The following is a 23,407-nucleotide window of genomic DNA, read 5'->3' as shown; positions in this document are numbered from 1 at the left end:
TGATACCAATGGTTATAACTTCGAACACCTTCTATAAATGGGTGTTTACACCACCTTTTTGACCTTCAAAGACCTTGCAGTTAAACATCATTGGATTCGTCTCGATAACCGCTATCAGAAAATAAGTACCACACTATAGCATCCCATTTAAAAAAACAAAGTTGACCTTCACATCTCTGAAGCGACCCCACCTAGCAACAAAAACCAACGTCATATTATGGCCTCCGTTGTCCCATGCAACATTTGTCCCACAAACTTTTCAGCTTCTATCATACTTTCAGAGTTATTCTTGGTGGCAATAGTTAGTGACTCACCCTGTGTACAAGAAAGGTGACAAAAGAGAATACTTCAACTATAAAGGAATCACTCTCCTAAATGTCTACTATAAGGTCTTGTTCAACTGTGTACTGTATGGAATACAGCTGTTTGCATAAGAGATGATTTATTTATTTATTGCAAAAAATATTCTATAGATCCAATTCTGCATGTTAACGCATGGATGTGGAACGTGTCAAAAACATTTAGTTCATTATTACATTAGTTTCCATAAGGACAATAAACAAATATTAATAATACAAGTTGGAAACACGATCGGTAAGATCAAATTACACTCACAAGCAGAGTTCCAGATATAGCATTCTGATTTTGCCCAAACAACTTTTACAGATCACCAATTAATCTGATTAACATAGCAAGATATATTGAGGCAGGAATATAAATAGTATTTGGGAAATAAAATTATCTATCTCTGCTATAGAATTCTTCTAGAGAATAGAAACGTTCTTCAAGCAAGAACTCCTTTAGCTTATTTTTAAATAGTACTTTTTTTTAATCTCGTAGACATTTTATGTTACTTGGAAGTGCATTGAAGATTTTTGTGCTTGTGTATTTCACACCTTTTTGCACCAGGGACAGATTTTTCAGGTCACAGTGTGTGCCACATTTCCTCCTTGTGTTGTGGTGATGGTACATTTCATTTGTTTCATATTGAGAAGGATTGTGAAGCATGAATGTCATGATTGAAAAGATATATTGTGAAGTAGTGGTTAGGGTCCCTATTTGTTTAAAAAGATTGTGACATGAGATTCTTGGAGGCACTCCTCACAGAATTAGGACAACCTTTTTCTGACTTGTAAAAACCTTTTTTGATAGTGGTGAATTGCCCTTGAAGATTATTCCATAACACATAAGTGAATGAAAGTAGCCAAAGTAAGCAGATTTTGAGACATTGATGTCTCCGATTTTGGCAATCATCCGAATGGCAAATGTTGCTGAGATGAGTCTTTTCAGGGTTTGGTTGATGTACTGTTCTCAGTTAAGCGTGCTGTCTACGAGGCGTGTTTTTTAAGTAAGGTCTGTTTTATTGCAGACACTAGTAGTTCACGCACATACCACAACGAGTGCGTGCGTTGTGTACCGGCATGCCTCGGGAACAACTGTCCTCAGTTTCAGTTCTGTAGCTAACCTGTACGGTTCTATTCTGTGCTTTCAAAATATTTAAGACTATCAACTCGCCGCTGCGTGTGAGGTTTGCTCAGTGACATGGTTTATGTCAGCAAGGAACCTGTCTGCTGCAGAAATTCATAGACAGATTTGCAAAGTGTACGATGATACTGTTATTATTTCCTGTGGACTTTTGTGACCAGAATGGAAATGAATATAATTAGTTTTGCTGAGGTTTATTGATAGAGAATTTGCTGTGAACTAATTCAGAACATCCTCAAGTAAATGGTTGGCATTTAATTCCAGATCAGAGGATATCTTACTATCAGTCACAATACTTCTGTCATCAGTAAACATTGTAAAATTGCTTTCTTTGTTTGAGGACAATGGTAGGTCATGAGTAATAGCAGGGGACCAAAGACAGAGCCTTGTGGAACTCCATATTTTACTGTCCCCCAGACAGACTCTACCCCTCCTATGTGGCTATTGTTACCATCTAGCACTGTTTTCTGTTGTCTGCTCTGTAGGTAGGATTTGAGCCAGCTGCCCATTTTTCCTCGGAGTCCATAGTGGCATGCTTTCTCTATAATTATTCTATGACTAACACAGTCAAATGATTTAGACGGATCACAAAATATGCCCACAGGCAATGTCTTTTTGTTGAGGCATTCCAAAATGTTATTTGTAAACAAAAATATTTCTTCGGTTGTGGAGATACCTTTTCTGAATCCAAACTGGTTTTTACTAATTATTGCATGTTTTTCTAGGTTTTCTAGGTGATTAACTATTCTGGCATATATTACCTTTTCGAGAAATTTAGAAAATGTCATCAAAAGAGAGAGAGGCCGGTAGGTTGTAACATCTGAGGCATTGCATCTTTTGTAGAAGGGCTTTACAATAGCATATTTCATCCTTTCAGGGAAGATACCTTTTTTGAGAGAGCCATTGAATATATGAGCTAGGACTTCATTGAACTCATTGCAGCAGGCTTTTAGCAATTTACTAGAGATGTCGTCAAGCCCAGTTGAATTTTTTGCTTTTAGAGAAATAATGGTTTTTCTTACTTCCTGTACTGTTATAGGGGCTATACCTATCTGCTCTACGGAGTTTGGAAAATGACCTTTCAGTATTTTTAATGCTTCATCTTAGGAGCCATTGTGTCCTGCTTTCTCAGCAACACTTAGAAAATGCTCATTGAAAATTTTTGCCACAGTATTTTGATTTTGTATATGTCTATCTTCATTATTGAGAACAATGTTTTGGGACCTACAGGGGCAATTTGCACCAATCTCACTCTTTATCACTTCCCATACGGTTTTGATTTTGTTACTAGATTTATTAATTTTTGAGTTCAGATACAAACTTTTTGACTTCTGAATAATTTTGCTTAATACTTTGCAGTATTTTTTTTATAGTGATTTAGCTGGGTGTGGTTGTCTAAATTTTTGTGACAGTGTACAGTTCTTGTTTCATTTTGCATGAAATCTTAACACCAGTGGTTATCCAGGGCTTTTCGGTATGTTTTGTGTTGTAGATCTTGTATATCCTTTTTGGGAAGGTGCTTTCAAATCCCAGTGTCACTTCATTACTGAAAAAATTGTACTTGGAATTGCCATTTTCTAAATTATACATGGGTGCCCAGTCTGTGGCTTGGAGATATGATTTAAAAACCTGGGTAGTGTCTTCAATAACTGTCCTAACTGTTTTCCAACTGGGGCCACTATCATTTACTTAAATACTTGTGCTGTTTATAGTGAGTCTTTGTCCATCATGGTCAGATAGACCATTCATGACTTGCTTGGTAGTCAAATCACCTATTTTGGTCTGGTCTATAAATATATTATCGATCAGTGTGCTTGTACATGAAGTTATTCTAGTAGGTAAACTAACCACAGAAACCAGATTATATGTGGACATCAGATTTTCTAGGTCTGATCTGTCTCTAGAATTTATTAGAAAGTTAACATTGAAGTCCCCAGGCACTATCACATCTGTTTTGTGTTTGAATATGTATATTAGGAGAGCATCTAGCTTATTCAAAAAGAGACTAAAGTTCCCTGAAGGTGCTCTGTATACTGTGACTATTGATATATGGGAATTATTCAAGGACAATTCTGTGGCACACACTTCCAAATGTTGTTCTGGACAATAATTGTGCACATTAATTACTCTACATGTAATATAATTTTTAACATAAATGGCAACATCTCTTTTTTCTTTACATTTTCTGAAAAATGCTGTTGCGAAGTAATAATTGTTTATTATAAGTTTTTCTATGCCAGAATTAATATGGTGCTCACTAAAACATAAAACATGGGCACAATCTATACCTTGTGGCTCATGTATATTGATTATAAGCTCATTGATCTTGCGACTGAGATCTCTAATGTTCTGGTGATAAATTGCAAGTTTTTGTTTATGAGAAGCAGCTACACTCTTTTCTCTAAAAAAGAAGTTTCAATTGAAGGTCTGGGCAATGTATTTTTTACTACCCATCTCTCCAAATTAGCCTGTTTCCACACACTTGCAGATTGGGAAGACGTACTTTTTTCTTGTTTTTTTCACCATCCAGTTGTCCAATGCAGTCTGCCTTATCCATTCCTGCAATTATTTTATGTACTGGTACACTCTTCAATAAAATCTGTTTCTTTTGTGTTCACATTGTTCCTTGCCTTTGCAACTATGTCACAAATTATAGTCACTAAATGATTTTTTCCACGCCAGTTAAGGTGAAGACCATGAGTGGTGTAAAGTTGTCTGCCAGATTTGTGAGTTTCGATCCTATGAGTACTTGTAAAATTGCTGCAGATATCTGCTAATATCAATTTGTTGCAATTACTGCCTTGTTTACACACGAGGATTGTAATAAGTTGTGCCTGTGTGGAATATCAACTACAATTACGTTGGAATGCTTCAGGTGGTTTAGAGTTGATTTTAACCCTGTGGCGCATAATGTCCACTACAGTGGACAGCTGTTAATGGTCGCTTCTTTGGCAGGCTGAAAATGCACGCAGTTCACTGCAGTGGGCACTCCCTACTGGTGTTGTATCCTGCATGCATTTGCAGCCTCAATACTCATTGAAACCGCCAGAAAATTGACCATTAAAAGTTGTCCACTGCAGTGAAATTCGTGCACCACAGGGTTAAGACATTAGCAGCATGCAAACCTTTGTTATGCGCATTGTCATTTGAACCACCGCAGATCACGATGTAGTCTTTGTTCGTTATCTTTTGAGCAATATCGGTTATTTTGAAAGTACTTGGTCAGTGCGAGCACCTGGTTTGATATAACCTAGGGCACTTACCTCTTTGTTGGCATTTATTATTTCGTGAGCAATGCTTCTAAGATGGCTATCACCCAGTAAAAACACTGTTCTTTTGACGGCATTTGTTGTGATAGTTACATTTGCTGTCTTCTTGAGTGTTGGAAACATATTACTTTTGTCTTCAAGTGTCGATTTCGGCTGGCATGGATGCATAGGTTGTGTAATGATTGTGAATATCAAAGGGGTTTCAGAATGGGCTGTTCGACTGTCAACAACATCTATGTGCTATGACAGTGGGCTGAAAGATGTGGGAATATGGAGGAGATGTACATGTGCTTCTTCATTGATTTTAGGCAGGCATATGACTGCATCCATTTGGAAGAGCCTTATGAGTTGCATAACCATATTTGGAATACCCAAGAAACTCATCAGCCTAGTTTTAGCTTGTCTCACTGATTCCAAAGGCAAAGTGAAGCTTGGGAACCTAGTCACGGAGAGCTTTTACACAAACGCATGGTTGAAAAAGGAGATGGTGTGTCATCAGTACTGTTAAACGTGGCACTCAGAGGTAGTGAAAGAAGCTTTCCATAAGAACTTCAAGGGGATCAATATAGAGGGTGAGAAAATCACACACCTTGCATTTGCTGATGATTTGGCCCTGTTGTTCAGATCTAACAAATAACTGATGCTGATGAGTGATGGCTTGGAGGCGACAGCAAGCAGAATCAGTCTCCTTGTGAATCAGTTGAGGACTGAATATCTGGTGATGAGCCGGACCCATGCCTATTCAAGAGACCCACACCATCCTCTGGTACTCAAAACCTGATCATATGAAAGGATTCATAATTTTAAATATCTGGAGTATTCTTTACAGAGAGTGCATTGTGTGAAACAGAAATCAAAGTGAGAATCCAAACTGCAAATTGATCATATTTCAGTGTGAGTCAGCTTTTAAATCCACGGTCTCAAGGAATTTCAAACTTCAGCTGTAATAATAATAATAATAAAACCTGATTCAATCCGTTACAGTTGTGAAACTTGTAGTGTCTGGAAAAAAGATTTAAATAAATAATCTTCTCATTTTCAAATGAAAGTCTCAAGGAAAACCTTGGTCCAGCACAAGATGAAACCACTGGAGAATGGAGAGTCTGGCGTAAAATCTACAATGGACCAAACATGTCTGTCTGATGTGAAGCAAGTGTCTAATGGGGGAAGGATATGTCTCTTGAATTGTTAAACACAATGTCCTTTCCATGGATTGTACTCCCTGGAGTAGAAGACCACTAGAAAGAGCAAAGGAAAGATGGAACCCCTGAGGACTTGAAGATCAGAATAGAGGGTGATTGGCGACAGAAGGCACAAAACAGAAACCAGTGGAAGAGGAGCCTTGTAGCTGTGCATGGTTGTGTGGGCCTGATTGTGTAAAGTAAGTAAACTTTCTGTAGTAAAAAAAACTTTGACAGCTTTGATCTTTTTCAGTTTTTTCAAAAAATCTCAGTTTCTTGTGCTGCTAGTACTTTAGCACCTATTTCCTTTTTAAAAGAGCACAGAATTCACTACAAATTTGATTACTACAGTTTTTTTTCTGCTTCCAGTACCAAGGGTGCTACGTTTCATCAGAAAGTATCAATCTTTCAAATTTTGTGCAGAATGGCAAGAAATGTAGTTTTTGAACACTTGTTTCAGTTTCTGTTCATTTAGCAGAAATGTAATATATATAATTTGTATCTAAAAACAAAGATGATGTGACTTACCAAACGAAAGCGCTGGCATGTCGATAGACACAAACAAACACAAATATACACACAAAATTCTAGATTTCACAACCAACGGTTGCTTCGTCAGGAAAGAGGGAAGGAGAGGGAAAGACGAAAGGATGTGGGTTTTGAAGGAGAGGATAAGGAGTCATTCCAACCCCGGGAGCGGAAAGACTTACCTTAGGGGGAAAAAAGGACAGGTATACACTCGCACACACACGCACATATCCATCCACACATATACAGACACAAGCAGACATATTAAAAGGCAAAGCCTGCTTGTGTCTGTATATGTGTGGATGGATATGTGCATGTGTGTGCGAGTGTATACCTGTCCTTTTTTCCCCCTAAGGTAAGTCTTTCCGCTCCCGGGGTTGGAATGACTCCTTATCCTCTCCTTTAAAACCCACATCCTTTCGTCTTTCCCTCTCCTTCCCTCTTTCCTGACGAAGCAACCGTTGGTTGCGAAAGCTATAATTTTGTGTGTATATTTGTGTTTGTTTGTGTGTCTATCGACGTGCCAGCGCTTTCGTTTGGTAAGTCACATCATCTTTGTTTTTAGATATATTTTTCCCACGTGGAATGTTTCCCTCTATTATATTCATGTCAATATATATAGTGTTATATATTGGAACTGAACATCTCACTTTGTGGTGTTGTATTACCTTATGTGCAGTTGTGTGATTCCTGGGCCGCATCCATTGTGATTTGTAAATCACTAGTTGAAGTTAAGTTTCAAGGTGTTTCAGCCCTGACTGATGCAAATTTATAAAACTACATCACTTCCTCATTGTGTTATATATATTAAATAACCAGCAACAGGAAACTGAACTATTATTACCTGGAATAAACAAACAGACATAGGTAAACACACAGAAATAGATAGCTATAAAGAAACAGTGCAATACAAATGAAACATAGGTAGCTGTATTATAATTAAAAAGGCATTAACATGTACTAACAGTTAATATTATCACTTCTGGGTGCATAATGCTTCTGACAGTGTACTTCAACCTTTGGCCCACTTGACATGGATATATTAGTCACTCTGACATGTTGATGTTCCTTGGTGTCACCAGAAATGCCTTGAGTAGTGGAATCAGTGTGAGTAGATAAATTGGGTTTCATATTGACCTGTTCTTACAACAGTGAGTGAGCCTCTTCCATTTTGTTGATTTTGATGTCCATTTCATCAATCATTTCCGTAAAATCTACTACTTCTTGGCTTTCTTCATATAAAAATTCTGGTATTTTTTCACAATGTTCTCTGCTCCAGTTCTTCCAAATGGAAGAACCCTCCAGTTCTTCCAAATGGAAGAACAATTGAAACATACTTTTCTGCAGGAGAATAATCTGCCACAGCTCAGCTTACACGAGCATGAAACAAACTTGAACTGACTCAGGTGCTGGATCTTGGCTCATTACAACAGACCTTGAACTGTGGATACTAAGAGCCCTTCCACGTATCTCAGGAGGTTTCCAATTTCCCGTTCAACTTTGTGCTTGCTGGTAACTCCATAATGAATGATGTGGCATGGCATCCTTTGTGGATGGCAGCCTTGCAAGATTCAGTTTGATTTTTGTGGAAGACTTGGCAAATAGTTGCTGCTGCAAATCACGTAGTGTCTGGGAATTGCTGACATCACTATTTCTTTGTGGGTAGCGTCTGGTCTGTTGAACATAAGAAGTGCTGAATTTAAGCGTTCATTGTTCTTAATGTGTTACAAAACTTAATTTTATCCTTGACAAAGAAAGCAGATTTTATATCATGTTCACTAACAGCGTGAGTGAACAGAACGTGTTCACTGTTGAGCTTGTAGGATGCAAACTTGTTGTCTGCACTTCCTCTTTCTGGCTTTGTTAAAGATAAGTTTTTCGAGCCTTCTCCTTGATCAGTCTTGAGCACAAGGTGGTCAATGTCATCTCCCCATATGGCCACACTTCCAAAATCGTTAGTTCCTGAAATTGCAGTTGTTACAATCTGCCTGGTCTACCTCAATGTTACTCTCGAAATTCCTTTCTAAGAAGTGTGATCAGGTGATTTTTGTTTCATTCGTTATACAAACACTTGTCTTAAGGGACTTGATTTACCATCTCTGCTTCAACAACTAATTCAACTATTATTGTCTGCTTAATAACAATTCCTATGCAATTTTTCTTATAACTGATCATCATTAACATCATTCAGCTACAAAACAGCAACTATATGCTATTAGTTAGTCTTAAAAAAAAAACCACCACCTTCACGCACGCAATCTAACCTGATTGTGTTAGTAGGAATTGAATGCAAAGTCAACGATGCTGTGTATGCTGGCCATGTTGCGAAATGAGATGGTCAGTTCCAATGTATAACATAACGTATAATACATTTCTATTTTATTAATGGAAACTGAAATAAAAGGGCTCAAAAACTTACTGTTTTGTTTGAAGTTTGAAAGAGTATATAAAAAAAAAAAAAAAAAAAAAAACTGAAGTGTCATTGGTGCAGAGTGCAGAAAGAAGTTTTGGTAGTCAAATTTATAGAGAATTTTGTGCTGTTTTAAAAATAAAATAGATGCCAAAGCTCTGGGAGCACAAGAAACTGAGATTTTTTGAAAAACTGAAGAAAGGCTGAAATTTTTAAGTACAGAAAGTTTAGCCAGCATAAATTTTGTTGGCTTAACTAGGTTTTACCATTTTTCAACCATATGAATAAATTTAAAAAATTAAATCCTCTACTCTACCTTTAGCAAGGTGTAGGCTTTTTTCCGACACTTTGACTGGAGTGTAGTGCTTCTAAATTGTTTAGTAGTAGTTTGTCATCTACAGTGTAAAAAACCTTGGACAGGTCTAAGTATGTGCCCCTTCTTGTTTCAAGTACCACAGCCCATAAAACTTAAGGGTTTATGGGCCTGAAGAGTACCCTAAATATTGAAGTCCTGAATGCTTACAAGGCAATGTAGGCATCAGCTTTTACAAACTTATTTTCTAGTTTAGAGACAAGACACTGGGCTCTACATCTGCTACATCTGGAGAACCTGGCCTCAAATCCACACCTGTGATCTTGATTTTATCCCTTCAATATTTAATCCAAAGGAGAAGATTCTCTTCTTTGCCTTCTACTGAAATGGATGGAACTGAAGCAGTGTGAGGTATAGAGTTTAAAATGTGTGCTTGATAAAGTTTCTTGGACTAAAAACAAAAATCAACAAGAAAAAACTAGGTTGCAGTAAAGATAAGAATAAGAGATGAGGCTTTTGAAACTTCCTTAAAACTGTGTGGGACTTGGTTATAGGATTCAAACCGAGAATCGTGTTGCGGTACCACACCGCCTGAGCTATTCAGTAACAAATCACAAACCACCCTCACAGCTTCAGTTCTGTCAGTACCTCTCCTACATTCCAAATTTCACAGAAGCTTTGCTGCATAGAGCCTGTGAATTTTGCAGAGAAGTGACAGAAACAACGGAGGAGTAGTTTCCAGAATGAATTTTGCATTCTGCAGGGGGGAGGGCAGGTCATGAATTGTGAATTATGCCTGGATAATTCAGTTGGGAGGGCACTGCCTGCAAAAGGTGAAGTTCTAGGTTCAAATCCTTATTTGATACCCAGTTTTAATCTGCTAGGATGCTTCAAAACTGCACACACACTATTCCAAATTGTAAAGTTCATTCAAGATATGTTGGTGTTTGAAGGAAGAAAAAAATCACTTGTAATGTGGATGAGGAGAGATGCAGATGTAGGAAAGCTTTCAAAAGAAACAGTTGACAAAATCAAAGTTTTGATTCCGTAATACTAATAATGAGCTGTTGGTAATTGACGGATGAAAGATGGGTTGACAGAGAGCTAATAGAAAATAAAGGCAATTCAAAGCAGAAAAAAGGCAGAATTTTTTTTTTTGGGGGGGGGGGGGGAGTCTAAAACAGAGTGGCGAAATTATGACAAACTAAAATAAAATGGAGAAGATAATGCAAATGGAGACAGGAGAAGGGGCTAGAGAGTTAAGATCAGGTGATTTGCAAGAGTAAAACACAGGCTCATGAGACACTAACCAAATTATCAGAAAAGTTCGGAGTGCAACGAATTCAGTTAACATTCTGCTATTGGCACATGGCCAAGGGAATTGGTCAGCAATATATCTGAAGATTTCTTGGTGAAAGACCCAATGAGCATGCTAATTAATGAGCTCCTTTCAGTGTCTACAGCTAGTTATATTACTTAAAGATATGATTAATGCACCAACAATCTCAGTGTGTGCTAACATTTTCAGCAAAATTTGATTATAGGATGAAGAACTAGAGCTGTAGTAGCTCTAACCCATGCTAACAAACAATGTCAAGATTCTCAGTGCATGTTACTTCAACAAAACAATAAAACATGAAGTTATTTTTAAAATTACATTTGTTGTCTATCCCTCAGGCACCTTCCAGTGTACTCCTCAAGAGGAGTTCTCCATACCAATACTGCTGTTGGAACAGCAGTTCGTTTTGTGTGTCCAGTGTGTGGCAAGAAAATTTCGACTAAAGGCAATCTGAAGGTACATCTTGAGACACATCGACCCAAAGGAAAATATGGCTGTGATATATGTGGAAGGGTGTAAGTTTACTGTGTAGCAGGTAGCATTTAGGTAAAGTTATCTAGTTTATTTTATTTGTAGATCATGAAATGTGGACTATGTTTGCCTTTAATGGCAAATACCATTTTATTGTGTATGTTACATGATATTATATATGGACCCAACTTAATTTTATTTAGCTAGGGATGTTCAGTGTTTTACCACCGAAACATGAGTTGTGGTCTGTTTGTTGAGCTTTTTCTTTTTGCATTCTTTTCACTCTTGTAATCTGCAAATGTAACTGGGGGGACATTACTTTAGGAAGTACATTGTGGAAAGAAGCTTACACAGCAGTATATAAGAAACAAAAATGAGACGTGTGATACCTGCTTGGTTGTTTATAACAAACACATTCATATAATTCTTTCAGTAATTCAAACATTATGCTCTTTCTAATCTCAAGATTGTAAAATTATGGTCCAGTAGTTTGATATAGAAACATGCAGTGTTCTATTAGCGGCTGTATTTGTTTTTTATAATTGTTTTGTTTGTTATGTATTTTGACATATTATTGTAAAAATATATGCATACCTGTGTCTTGGGTGCCATAATGAATGTGTTGGGGAATATTAGCTAGAATTGTTTCAAGGTTTTTTTTTTCTCCATCCTGTTTTCTCAAATTTCTGCTATTGTAGCTTTTTGCAGTTGGGCTACTATGCTTGAATAATCCAATGATGATTTATTAGTTGGTACCTTTTTTTATATTGCAGATTCAAAACTCAATCTAACTTATACCGACATAAAGAGTACCATGGAGGTGTACAGTTTCCCTGTGGTGTCTGTGGCAGGGTTTACCCCACAAATAGTACATTGAGAGCTCACAGTATTACACATAGTGACTTAAGGCCTCACGCTTGCCCATTGTGTGATAAAACATTCAAACGAAACCAAGACCTAAAGGTGAGTGATAAATAGCACGTAATTATATACTATCTTCTCTTATAGCTAGCAAGGTGGTGCCATTTGTTTGCAACATACGAAAGCAATTATGGGTGTGGAAATTCAAAAACTGTCTTACAAATTACATCTTTAACGATCTGGACTTTTTAGAGTAGAGAAGTTTCTTACTCTTACAGACACACCATAAATGCAGCTGCCCTGTTGTCCAGATACAAAATTCTCTTTCCACTTTTTACTCTTTACCTGTGCCAATTTACAGCTAGCATGTCTCACGTAGTTGGGGACAGCATTTTCAGTTCATTTGTAATTACTGTTATATTTTGACAGAAGTGTGAGCTGCTGCAATACTTGGTTTATGCAAAACATTTAGCAGGGGCATTGAATGATAACATTGCAGTGTTGCATATTTCCAATAATTTTACATTTATTTGCCACATTTTCTTGTGGTCTTATAGACATATCCTCTAAAATATGTTAAAATCAACAATCTTTGCATGTTCTGAAAACGCGCCACAGTGTAATTTCAACAGGTACAAGTCTGCAGCTGTATATAACAGCAGGTAGAAACATCGCTTGCATCTGCCCTGGTGATTATAGCATACTTGCAAATCCCCTATGGGAAAACAGTTCCAAATGTCGCTGTTAGATTGCACCACGATGTGAAGATGATTTCATCCCTGCTTCATTGCCTCTCGCAAGAGTAATTTTTTTGCATACTGCTAGGTTATGGATTTTATCATATGTCAACACCGTTATTTTGTCAGCAATCATAAATGTTTTGGTTCATTTACAAATTTATAGTGAGAACTGTGTTAGGGAGGAAATGTTTACTTGTGAATATAATTTCATTTTACATTTTTGTCAAATGTAAATAGAGCTTAGTGCCAATGTTGTTGCATAGTGACAGGGTATTGTCAGTGTTAGGACGTTATGTTTTTGTTTCTCTTGTGTTACAAGCTTTGTGGTGGTTTGAGGTGATTGTTTTGATTTCAGATAGCTCTTGCATCATGTGACTTCCTCTGTTCCTATTTGCTGATGGCTCTATATTAGATTAAACTGCAGTCATCATATTTCATACATTTTGCTTTCTTGTATTTTGGTGCATGATCGTAATAGCGTCTATTTATTGTAATCCGCACATGATTTTCAAAACACATATTTTGAAGTATAATTTATTGGAATGGCATCTTGGGATGCAGGATGTGGAGTTAAAAAATCCTTCCTTTCTAAGTTTCTTATTTAAAAATCTGACAGTGAAAACTTTGCTGCAACACCCAGCTTCAAGTACTATCAACTGCCACTGTCAGTCGCTGTCATTATATGCTGTTAGTTTTGGATAGTGGAAGATCGAGAGGGAAGTGTTCTTTATGAGTCGGTACAGGTAGAGATTGTCACTGTTGTCGCTGTCTGCAAACAGCTACAGACTGTGTTGGCAACAGGCGACAAGCCTCAGGCCGTTGTGTTATTAACAGACATTTCATAATGGGCTGTCTCTGATAGTTTATACTAGAATAAGGATATTTTTACCTGTACTGTGGTTCTTTGGTAATATTTTATCTGTCTTTTTCAATCCAACATGGCTTGGAGCTACAACTCCATTTTCATGGATTATTGTTGTTGTTATGAAAATGATGATACTGAAGTTTCTGGCACCATATCTGCCTCAGTTTATTGTCTAGAACTAAATGTTTCACATAGTTGTTAATTTTTTGAGAACATTGATTCTGATAAGAATAATGAACAAGTAAAGAATTACTAGTACACTACTGGCCATTAAAATTGCTACACCAAGAAGAAATGCAGATGATAAACGGGTATTCATTGGACAAATATATTATACTAGAACTGACGTGATTACATTTTCACGCAATTTGGGTGCATAGATCCCGAGAAATCAGTACCCAGAACAACCACCTCTGGTCGTAATAATGACCTTGATACGCCTGGGCATTGAGTCAAACAGAGCTTAGTTCATCAAGAGTAGTGACTGGCGTATTGTGACGGGCCAGTTGCTCGGCCATCATTGACAAGACGTTTTCAGTTCGGTGAGAGATCTGGGGAATGTGCTGGCCAGGGCAGCAGTTGAACATTTTCTGTATCCAGAAAGGTCCATACAGGACCTGCAACATGCGGTCGTGCATTATCCTGCTGAAATGTAGGGTTTCGCAGGGATCGAATGAAGGGTAGAGCCACGGGTCGTAACACATCTGAAACGTAATGTCCACTGTTCAAAGTGCCATCAATGCGAACAAGAGGTGACAGAGACGTGTAACCAATGGCTCCCCATACCATCACGCCAGGTGATACGCCAATATGGCGATGACGAATACACGCTTCCAGTGTGCGTTCACTGTGACGTCGCTAAACACGGATGTGACCATCATGATGCTGTAAACAGAACCTGGATTCATCCGAAAAAATGACGTTTTGCCACTTGTGCACCCAGGTTCGTCGCGTTGAGTACACCATTGCAGGCGCTCCTGTCTGTGATGCAGCGTCAAGGGTGACCGCAGCCATGGTCTCCAAGCTGATAGTCCATGCTGCTGCAAACGTCATCGAACTGTTCGTGCAGATGGTTGTTGTCTTGCAATAGTCCCCATCTCAGGGATCGAGACGTGGCTGCACAATATGTTACAGCCATGCGGATAAGATGCCTGCCATTTTGACTGCTAGTGATACGAGGCCGTTGGGATCCAGCACGGCATTCCGTATTACCCTCCTGAACCCACCGTTTCCATATTCTGGTAACAGTCTTTGGATCTCGACCAACACGAGCAGCTATGTCGCGATACGATAAACCGCAATCGCAAGAGGCTACAATCTGACCTTTATCAAAGTCGGAAATGTGATGGTACGCCTTACTTCTCCTTACACAAGGCATCACAACAACGTTTCACCAGGCAACACCGGTCAGCTGCTGTTTGTGTATGAGAAATCGGTTGGAAACTTTCATCATGTCAGCACGTTGCAGGTGTCGCCACTGGCGCCAACTTTGTGTGAATGCTCAGAAAAGCTAATCATTTGCATATCACAGCATCTTCTTCCTGTCGGCTAAATTTCGCCTCTGTAGCACGTCTTCTTTGTGGTGTAGCAATTTTAATGGCCACTAGTGTAGTTACCTTTGTTTAGCCACAAAAGATTATCTTCTGTAAGGGTAAAAAACTTACACATTTGTATTTACGGTTCAAATGATTTGACATGTTTAGGTCTCTGACTTAAATGACATAATTTAATTTATGATACAGAGAAGTTTCAAAGTAACAAGTATATTCTTTTTCTTTTTGTAACAAATGAAATAAACGTAGTTTAAATTATTCATAGCAGCAGAAGTTAAAAAGATTTTATGTTTATTAGCATACAGGGTGACTCAAATTACTTGTCTCAGTGTTCTACTTCATATGTCAGAGTATATAATTAGTCAGTATTATAATACCATTTCAGTTTATGAAAACAAACAAAGAGAAATGGAGTGATACACAGTGTGTATGTGTAAGTATGCATGTATGTATGTATGTATGTATGTATGCGTGAGTGTCTGATCTTGATGTTATAATTAAGTTAATCAAAAAAATAGCCGCAAATATGGATACTTGCTATCCATAGTTGACCATCTCCGTAAAACGTAGAAAAGAAGTTAAATAGAAATGAAACGAGGCACTTATTAGCAACAGCCAAAAAATATACTAAGATATTGCTGTGCCTGTGTTATTCCAAATTATGATGTAATGTTCCTTCAGACATTGTTATCATTCCATTATATGGCTGATGGTTGTCCATTTTGACAGCTGCATGTCCAAAGGAAAATCACATTGTAATTTGGAATAAAAAAGGCACTGCATTATCGTATTTATCAGCTGACACCAGGCAAGCGACTTTAAAGTAAAATGTCTCGCCTGTGCGGGAATATACATAATGGATGTATGAGTATGGGTTGTGTAGACACATGATTGATGACAGTAAGGTGACCACTATGATAAGTGGGAAATCTGGGTTTGAATCCTGGTCCGTCACAAATTTTCATTGTCGACCTTCCATTATACAGCTGATGGTTGTCCACCTGAGTACAAATGAAAGCACTGCCAATGCAATGCCTTTTTATACCTTCTGTACGTGATACTACCATCATGTGTATATGTGCACATCGGCATCACATGACTTTTATCACCTTGGTGTATTTGGAACTTTTGTTGACGCAGAGCTTTCTAATCTTGATGTACACCAGATATCTGCCCTTACTCAAGGGTGAAGACAATTATCATTTTGGGCTCTAAATGGGTCACAATTTTTTAGAAGTTCTTTAACACATTGACAGCCAAGTGCAAGAAATGTCCATACCTGATGTCCTGGCCACTGGTAGGAAATGAGTTTTTACATAAAGTCAGATACAAAAACATTCATAGCAAATGTGTGTGATTTACAGGTCTTGGGCATGGAGGACAGGTATGGCAAATTGTCTGGGCATGGTGGAACAGAATTTTTATTTTCACAGTTGGAATAAAGTAACAGAAAAGCCCATACAAATATTTTAGCTTTAAACTTAAAATGTATATTTTGTGTTGCTAATGGTAAAGAAAATAAAGTTTTTTTAATTGATGATTTGTCTTCAAGCATTCTTCCACACAAAGAGCTGGCTCTTCTTCACAAATGGGACCCAAGTACCACGATTCACGGCGTTTTTTTTTTGTTGCTGCATGCATACTCTGCACGGTTTTGTTGGCCAGACAGTTTTCTTTGTGGCAAATATTGCCTCCAAATAATGAAAACTGTCACTTGGCCTGATTTTCCTCCGGATGTCTGGCATCTTATCCCCAATCGATACCTGAATAGAGCTTTCTGTAAAAGCTAGAGACTTGGTGCTCCTTTCTGCTGTTTGTTTAAAAATCCAAAGGGCATTATGCAAATAAATTTCCATTACATGTAGAGCAAACTTTTTCAGCCATTTAGTAGTTTTTTGCAATGCTGAATAATACGACAGCATCTGATCTGACTGGTCAACACCTGCCATGCCACTGTTGTAGTCTCAGATTTTTTTGGTTTCAAGGCAACACTGCCATTTCAGTTGCGACGAGCTTCCACTATTTTGGTATGGTCCGTGTTAGAAGTGGTCAGGACTTCACTTTTATCCTTCCATTTGCAAACAAAAACATTGTCATTTCTTTCCCATGCCATCTGATCTTTCTTCAGTTTCGTAGTTACTAATGATGTTGGGTTTTCCTTTCTGTTGTTAAACAATTTTCCATACACATCGGTTTTGTAAGTCAACAACAGTTTTGAAAGTGGTACAGAATTATAAAAATTGTGCATATGGAGCATGTGTCCTTTGTTCAAGGAAACTTTCATCAGGTGTAAAACAATTTCACATGCATGACTCGCCTCAGTCTGCTCCTGTGACCTGCCACAGTACATTTTTGTTTTGAGAACCACAGCACTAGATTCAGAGTTCATAAAGTTTTACTCTGTACATGTGTTTCTTGTTCTTGATATACAGCCAGAAAAATTACAAAACTTATTGATTCTTCAAAGCAGAGATTCTGGTCTGGAACTCAATTACTCCTCATGATGCTACTAAAATGGTAAAAACTGCTCTAATTTTGTAGAGACTCATTAGATTGCAATGAGTTATCTGAGAAGTGTAGATATCTCAATAACAGCTGAAATCTGTTTCTACTCCTAACAGATTTCCAGAACATGACAATGTAAACAGGACTTGTACTCCAGAAATGTTCTATTGATGGAAAACAAGAAGATTCCATGTGCAGCAACAGCCCCAGAAATACTTTAGTTTCCACAACATTTATCTCTCTCCATTTCAAGAGCCTGGTTGAGCTTCTCCTCCCATGTTAATCTGCTTCCTAGCTTACATGTGTGTTTGTTTGTTCACATAATGACATTAGGAAATCTTTGAGAGAGAAAAAAAAGAAGCAAATCAGCAAATACACAGACACCAAAGTTTTGTAAGTATAATACCAATCCCACATTCTTGTTGAACACAAATACTGATGGATCTTGAAGGATGTCACTTCACTTGTCACTACTATTTGTAGTGCCTGCTATTGGACCAACCTTCTCATTTTCTTCATTGCATTTACTTTTGTCTGCCTCTGAATCCTCAATTGAATGTGGTTCGTAGAGACTTCCACAATCCGAAAATTCATCTGTAAACTTGTGCCATTCCAGTTTGTTATGTTAGCTAGCTGTTAAAGTTTTACATCACCCAGTTTCTTCTTATTACTAGGCATTTTATGAGGATTATTGAACACAGATAACGATAAACATCAGTGGACCATCTACAACAAAGACTGAACAACTACTTGAAGCACTTACAACAAAAACATGGATCGTATTGTCAAACATGCTTCGAAATTTTTGGTCATGGCAGTCAACATGTTGAAAACACACACACACACACACACACACACACACACACACACACACCTTGACAGCAGTAAGTCAGCTCCACATGAGACATCTATCAGTATTTTCTGATGTCTGGTTAGGACCCGACTAAATAGCTGAAAGGATTTGACCGAGTCACTAAATGCAGCAGGTGGGATCACGTGATGTGCTTGGCAAATGTATACTTTTACATGGACTGCACAACCCAGCATTGGTTTGAGAACAACACCGAGATGATCGATAGCTAGGGCAAGTTCTAGGTCAAACTGAAGAAGAAATTGGTGACAAATCCATTTAGCAGAACAACAATTGAATAAGAGGACCTAATGTCATGATGAAATGACAGTCTAATATGCAGAATGTTTTGGCCCTTTGCAAGTTGTGAATGACAGAAGCTGACAAAATCTCACAGGACATGTACCAAGCTCTTCTGGAAAAGGGTGTTCCAACAACAGAAAATTTCAAATGAGTCGAGGAAATGCAACAGAAAAGAGTTGGATGAAAGAGATTTGGTGGACTTCTGAGTGTTGTCCTGTATGAAAGACCACTGTGACCTAACCTCTCTCATACATTGTAAGAGAAGAGATACAGTATTTAATGGTAGCAAAAACTTTTGGATGAAGTACTTGAGAAATAATGGCCATGAGTGTCGACTCCATATGTCAGGATGCAATTCAAAATGTAGAAGAAATGATGTATTAATCTTTGGCACTAGTGTCCACCACCAGTCAAATGCACTAAAAAGAATGGACTCGGCCAACTTGGTTCTAAGTCACTGTTTCAAACAACCTCCATGCATCTGACCAACACAGATACAATCAACTCCTTCACCAAGTATAATGCCCCCCCAGAACAACAGAAATTTGGAAAACAAGGGACGACATGCTAGTTAGCTTTCACTACAGATGCCCTGGAAACAATGTATGGCCAAATTTTCATCAGTATGTATTGTATGCCCAAAAATTTGGAGCATTCTACCCTGTTTATTGACTTCTGGTCATGTGCTACATCAGTTGTTGGTATGACTTTATTTGTTGTACAGAACTGACATTTTCTCAAAATTTAGAGAGAGTCCATTTTCAGAGTACCATTTTATAATTCTTTGAAAAATATCATTAACAATCTCTTCTGTTGCTTTCTCTCTAATGGGATGTATTATAAGACTAAAGTTGAGACAGCACAAGAAGATCTCTGACAACTTGCAGCACTGTTTGTGACAGCTTTCAACTGAAAAGTACTTTATGTTTGTGGGTGAAAACAGTAGCTGTTTATAGAGCTGTGAAAGCACTTGAGTTATTGCGATAGAGGCATTAACAAAATCGCGTTAAGCTATTGATTTAGGTAGCCACATAAAGCTGCCGTGCCAAGTCCACTGCAACTGTCAGGGGCCAACTTATGCTGACTCAACTGTCATCTGTGAATATACAAATTCTGCATTTTGAATGTAGAGTGGAAGGTCATTCAGATATATAAGGAACAGGAATAGACCCAAAATTGAACCCTGTAGGACACTTTTCTGCTTTCTCCCTATCATTAAAATTTTCTACCTTTTCAGCATGATTTGAATTAATACTCATGACTTTTTGCATTCTGTTTGTTAAGTACAATTCAATCCAGCTATGCATGCAGCCATCAATTCCATAAAACTTGTGGTTTTGTATGAGTGTAATATGATCTACACAGATGGTTTGGAAAGATCGTAAAAAATACCAGCTGGCAATATTTTATTACCTAAGGCTTTTAATATTTAGTGAGTGAGTGTATAAACAGCATTCTCAGTGGGGAACCCTTCTGGAATCCCAACTGTGATGTTCTAAGTAAATTATTTGTGCTTAAATGTGAGACTACTCTTGTTTACATAACTTTTTCGAATATGATAGGAAAAAAAATCTCATACTAACAAAGAGATAGAGGGGCTGGCCAGTACTTACCTCAGCTCAGTACAGCCGATAGATACACATAAAACAGAACTGAAAATTTACATTCCTAGCTTTCGGAACTTTGTTCCTTCATCAGGGAGGAGAGAGGGGTAAAAAGGGAAGAAGGGATAGTGGATTCAGTTACTCACAACCCAGGTTATGAAGCAACAGGGAAAGTAAACAGGGAGGGTAGCAAGGATGGAGGCATGGTTGTCAGAGGGAAGCCAAAGATATTCTACTGTAAGTACTGTGCCAGCTTCAAACCAAAGAGGATGCATACAGAAGTAAAGAGGTATATAGTATAAAGATAAACACAACTATGTAGGATGAAAAGATGCGTGAATGGCTAAAGAGGAAAGGGAAAGAGGAGAAGACTGAAGAGTGAATGGGAGTGAGGTTGTTTAATGTAGGTTCAATCCAGGGGGATGGCGGGATGAAAGGATGTGTTGGAGTGCAAGTTCCCATCTCCGCAGTTCAGAGGGACTAGTGCTGGGCGGGAGAAGCCAAATGGCACATACGGTGTAGCAGGTTCCTAGGTCCCTAGAATTATGCTGGAGGGCATGCTCCGCTACTGGGTATTGGGCATCTCCTAGGCGGGCAGTTCGTCTGTGTCCGTTCATGCGCTCAGCCAGTTTAGTTGTTGTCATGCCGATGTAAAAGGCTGTGCAGTGCAGGCATGTCAGTTGATAAATGACATGTGTAGTTTCACACGTAGCCCTGCCTTGAATTGTGTATGTCTTACCAGTAGCGGGGCTGGAGTAGGTGGTTGTGGGGGGATGCATGGGGCAGGTTTTGCAGCGGGATCGGTTACAGGGGTAGGAACCGCTGGGTAGAGAAGGTAGTCTGGGAATATTGTAGGGTTTAACAAGGATGTTACGGAGATTAGGGGGGCGACGAAAGGCAACTCTGGGTGGTGTGGGGAGAATTTTGTCAAGGGATGATCTCATTTCAGGGGTTGACTTGAGAAAGTCATATCCCTGGTGGAGTAATTTGTTGATGTTTTCGAGGCCAGGTTAATATTGGGTGACAAGGGGGATGCTTCTATGTGGTCTGGGGGTAGGAACATTGTTGTTGGATGGGGAGGAATGTATTGCTCGTGAAATCTGTTTGTGGACAAGGTCTGCAGGATAGTTGCGGGAGAGGAAAGCACTGGTCAGGTTATTGGTGTAATTGTTGAGGGATTCGTCACTGGAGCAGATACGTTTGCCACGAATACCTAGGCTGTAGGGAAGGGAGTGTTTGATGTGGAAAGGATGGCAGCTATCAAAGTGAAGGTACTGTTGTTTGTTTGTGGGTTTGATATGGACAGAGGTGTGAATGTGAGCTTCAACAAGATGAAGGTCAACATCCAGGAAGGTGGCTTGGGTTTTGGAGAAGGACCAGGTGAAATTCAGATTCGAAAAGGAGTCGAGATTATGGAGGAAATTAAGGAGTGTTTCTTCACCATGAGTCCAGACCACAAAGATGTCATCTATAAACCTATACCAGGCCAGGGGAAGCAGCTGTTGGGTCTTCAGGAAAGCCTCCTCCATGCGGCCCATGAAGAGGCTGGCATAGGAGGGAGCCATCCTGGTTCCCATGGCCGTTCCCCTGATTTGTTTGTAGGTCTGGCCTTCAAAAGTGAAGTAATTATGGGTGAGGATGAAGTTGGTAAGTGTGATAAGGAACGAGGTTTTTGGATGATCTTCGGGTGGGCGTTGGGAGAGGTAGTGCTCAAGGGCAGAGAGACCATGGGTATGTGGGATGTTTGTGTAAAGGGATGTAGCATCTATGGTGACAAGAAAAGTTTCAGTGGGAGAGGAGTGGGAATGGATTTGAGGCGTTCTAGGAAGTGGTTTGTGTCTTTGATGTAGGATGGGAGTCTGCGGGTGATAGGTTGTAGGTGCTGGTCTACCAGAGCTGAGATACGTTCGGTTGGGGATTTGAAGCCTGCTACAGTGGGACGGCCAGGATGGTTCTCTTTGTGGATTTTGGGTAATAGGTAGAAGGTAGGGGTACGTGGCTCAGGTGGAGTGAGTAAGTTTATGGAAGCCGTTGTGAGGCCTTGTGAGGGACCTTGGATTTTTAGGATTTTTTGCAGCTCAGTCTGGATGGAGGGAATGGGATCCTGGGTAACAGCTTTGTAGGTTGAGGTGTCAGAGAGTTGACGCAGTCCTTCTGCCACATACTCCACACGGTCAAGTACGACAGTTGTGGAGCATTTATCCGCCGGGAGGATGACAATAGAGCGGTCTATTTTCAGCTCCTTAATGGCACGGGATTCAGCTGGGGTGATGTTGGGGGTTGTCGGGATGTTCTTCAATAAGGACTGGGAGGCAACACTGGATGTGAGGAATTCCTGAAATGTCTGCAAGGGATGGTTTTGGGGGAGGGGAGGAGGATCCCTTTGAGAAGGCAGTAGGAACTGTTCTAGACAGGGTTCAACACTGGGTCTAGTATTTGGGGGCTGTGTTTGGGTAGTGAAGTGATATTTCCAGTTGAGGTTCCGGGTGAATCAGAGGAGGAAATTAAGGAGTCACCGTAGATGCTACATCCCTTTACACAAACATCCCACATACCCATGGTCTCTCTGCCCTTGAGCACTTCCATAGACTTACTCACTCCACCTGAGCCACGTACCCCTACCTTCTACCTATTACCCAAAATCCACAGAGAGAACCATCCTGGCCGTCCCATTGTAGCAGGCTTCAAACCCCCAACCGAACGTACCTCAGCTCTGGTAGACCAGCACCTACAACCTATCACCCGCAGACTCCCATCCTACATCAAAGACACAAACCACTTCCTAGAACGCCTCAAATCCATTCCCACTCCTCTCCCACCTGAAACCTTTCTTGTCACCATAGATGCTACATCCCTTTACACAAACATCCCACATACCCATGGTCTCTCTGCCCTTGAGCACTACCTCTCCCAACGCCCACCCGAAGATCTTCCAAGAACCTCGTTCCTTATCACACTTACCAACTTCATCCTCACCCATAATTACTTCACTTTTGAAGGCCAGACCTACAAACAAATCAGGGGAATGGCCATGGGAACCAGGATGGCTCCCTCCTATGCCAGCCTCTTCATGGGCCGCATGGAGGAGGCTTTCCTGAAGACCCAACAGCTGCTTCCCCTGGCCTGGTAT

The 23,407-nt window shown here is 39.3% G+C and overlaps 1 protein-coding gene across 2 annotated transcripts in view; it reads left to right on the top strand.

Moving 5' to 3' along the window:
- The window catches only part of LOC124622479 (zinc finger and SCAN domain-containing protein 2-like), a 115,795-nt gene that overhangs the window by 47,697 nt on the left and 44,691 nt on the right, over positions 1 to 23,407 (top strand). For both annotated transcript variants that reach the window (XM_047148198.1, XM_047148190.1), the window contains exons 5-6: positions 10,864 to 11,040; positions 11,770 to 11,959. In XM_047148198.1, the coding sequence (XP_047004154.1) occupies positions 10,864 to 11,040; positions 11,770 to 11,959 (367 nt within the window). The remainder of the gene's footprint in view (positions 1 to 10,863; positions 11,041 to 11,769; positions 11,960 to 23,407) is intronic.

This window comes from Schistocerca americana, chromosome 1 (genome assembly GCF_021461395.2).
Source record: "Schistocerca americana isolate TAMUIC-IGC-003095 chromosome 1, iqSchAmer2.1, whole genome shotgun sequence".
In the NCBI taxonomy this organism is placed as follows: Eukaryota; Metazoa; Arthropoda; class Insecta; order Orthoptera; family Acrididae; genus Schistocerca; species Schistocerca americana.
Note: the sequence above shows the minus strand (reverse complement) of the source record. Positions and strands in the feature narration are given on the sequence as shown.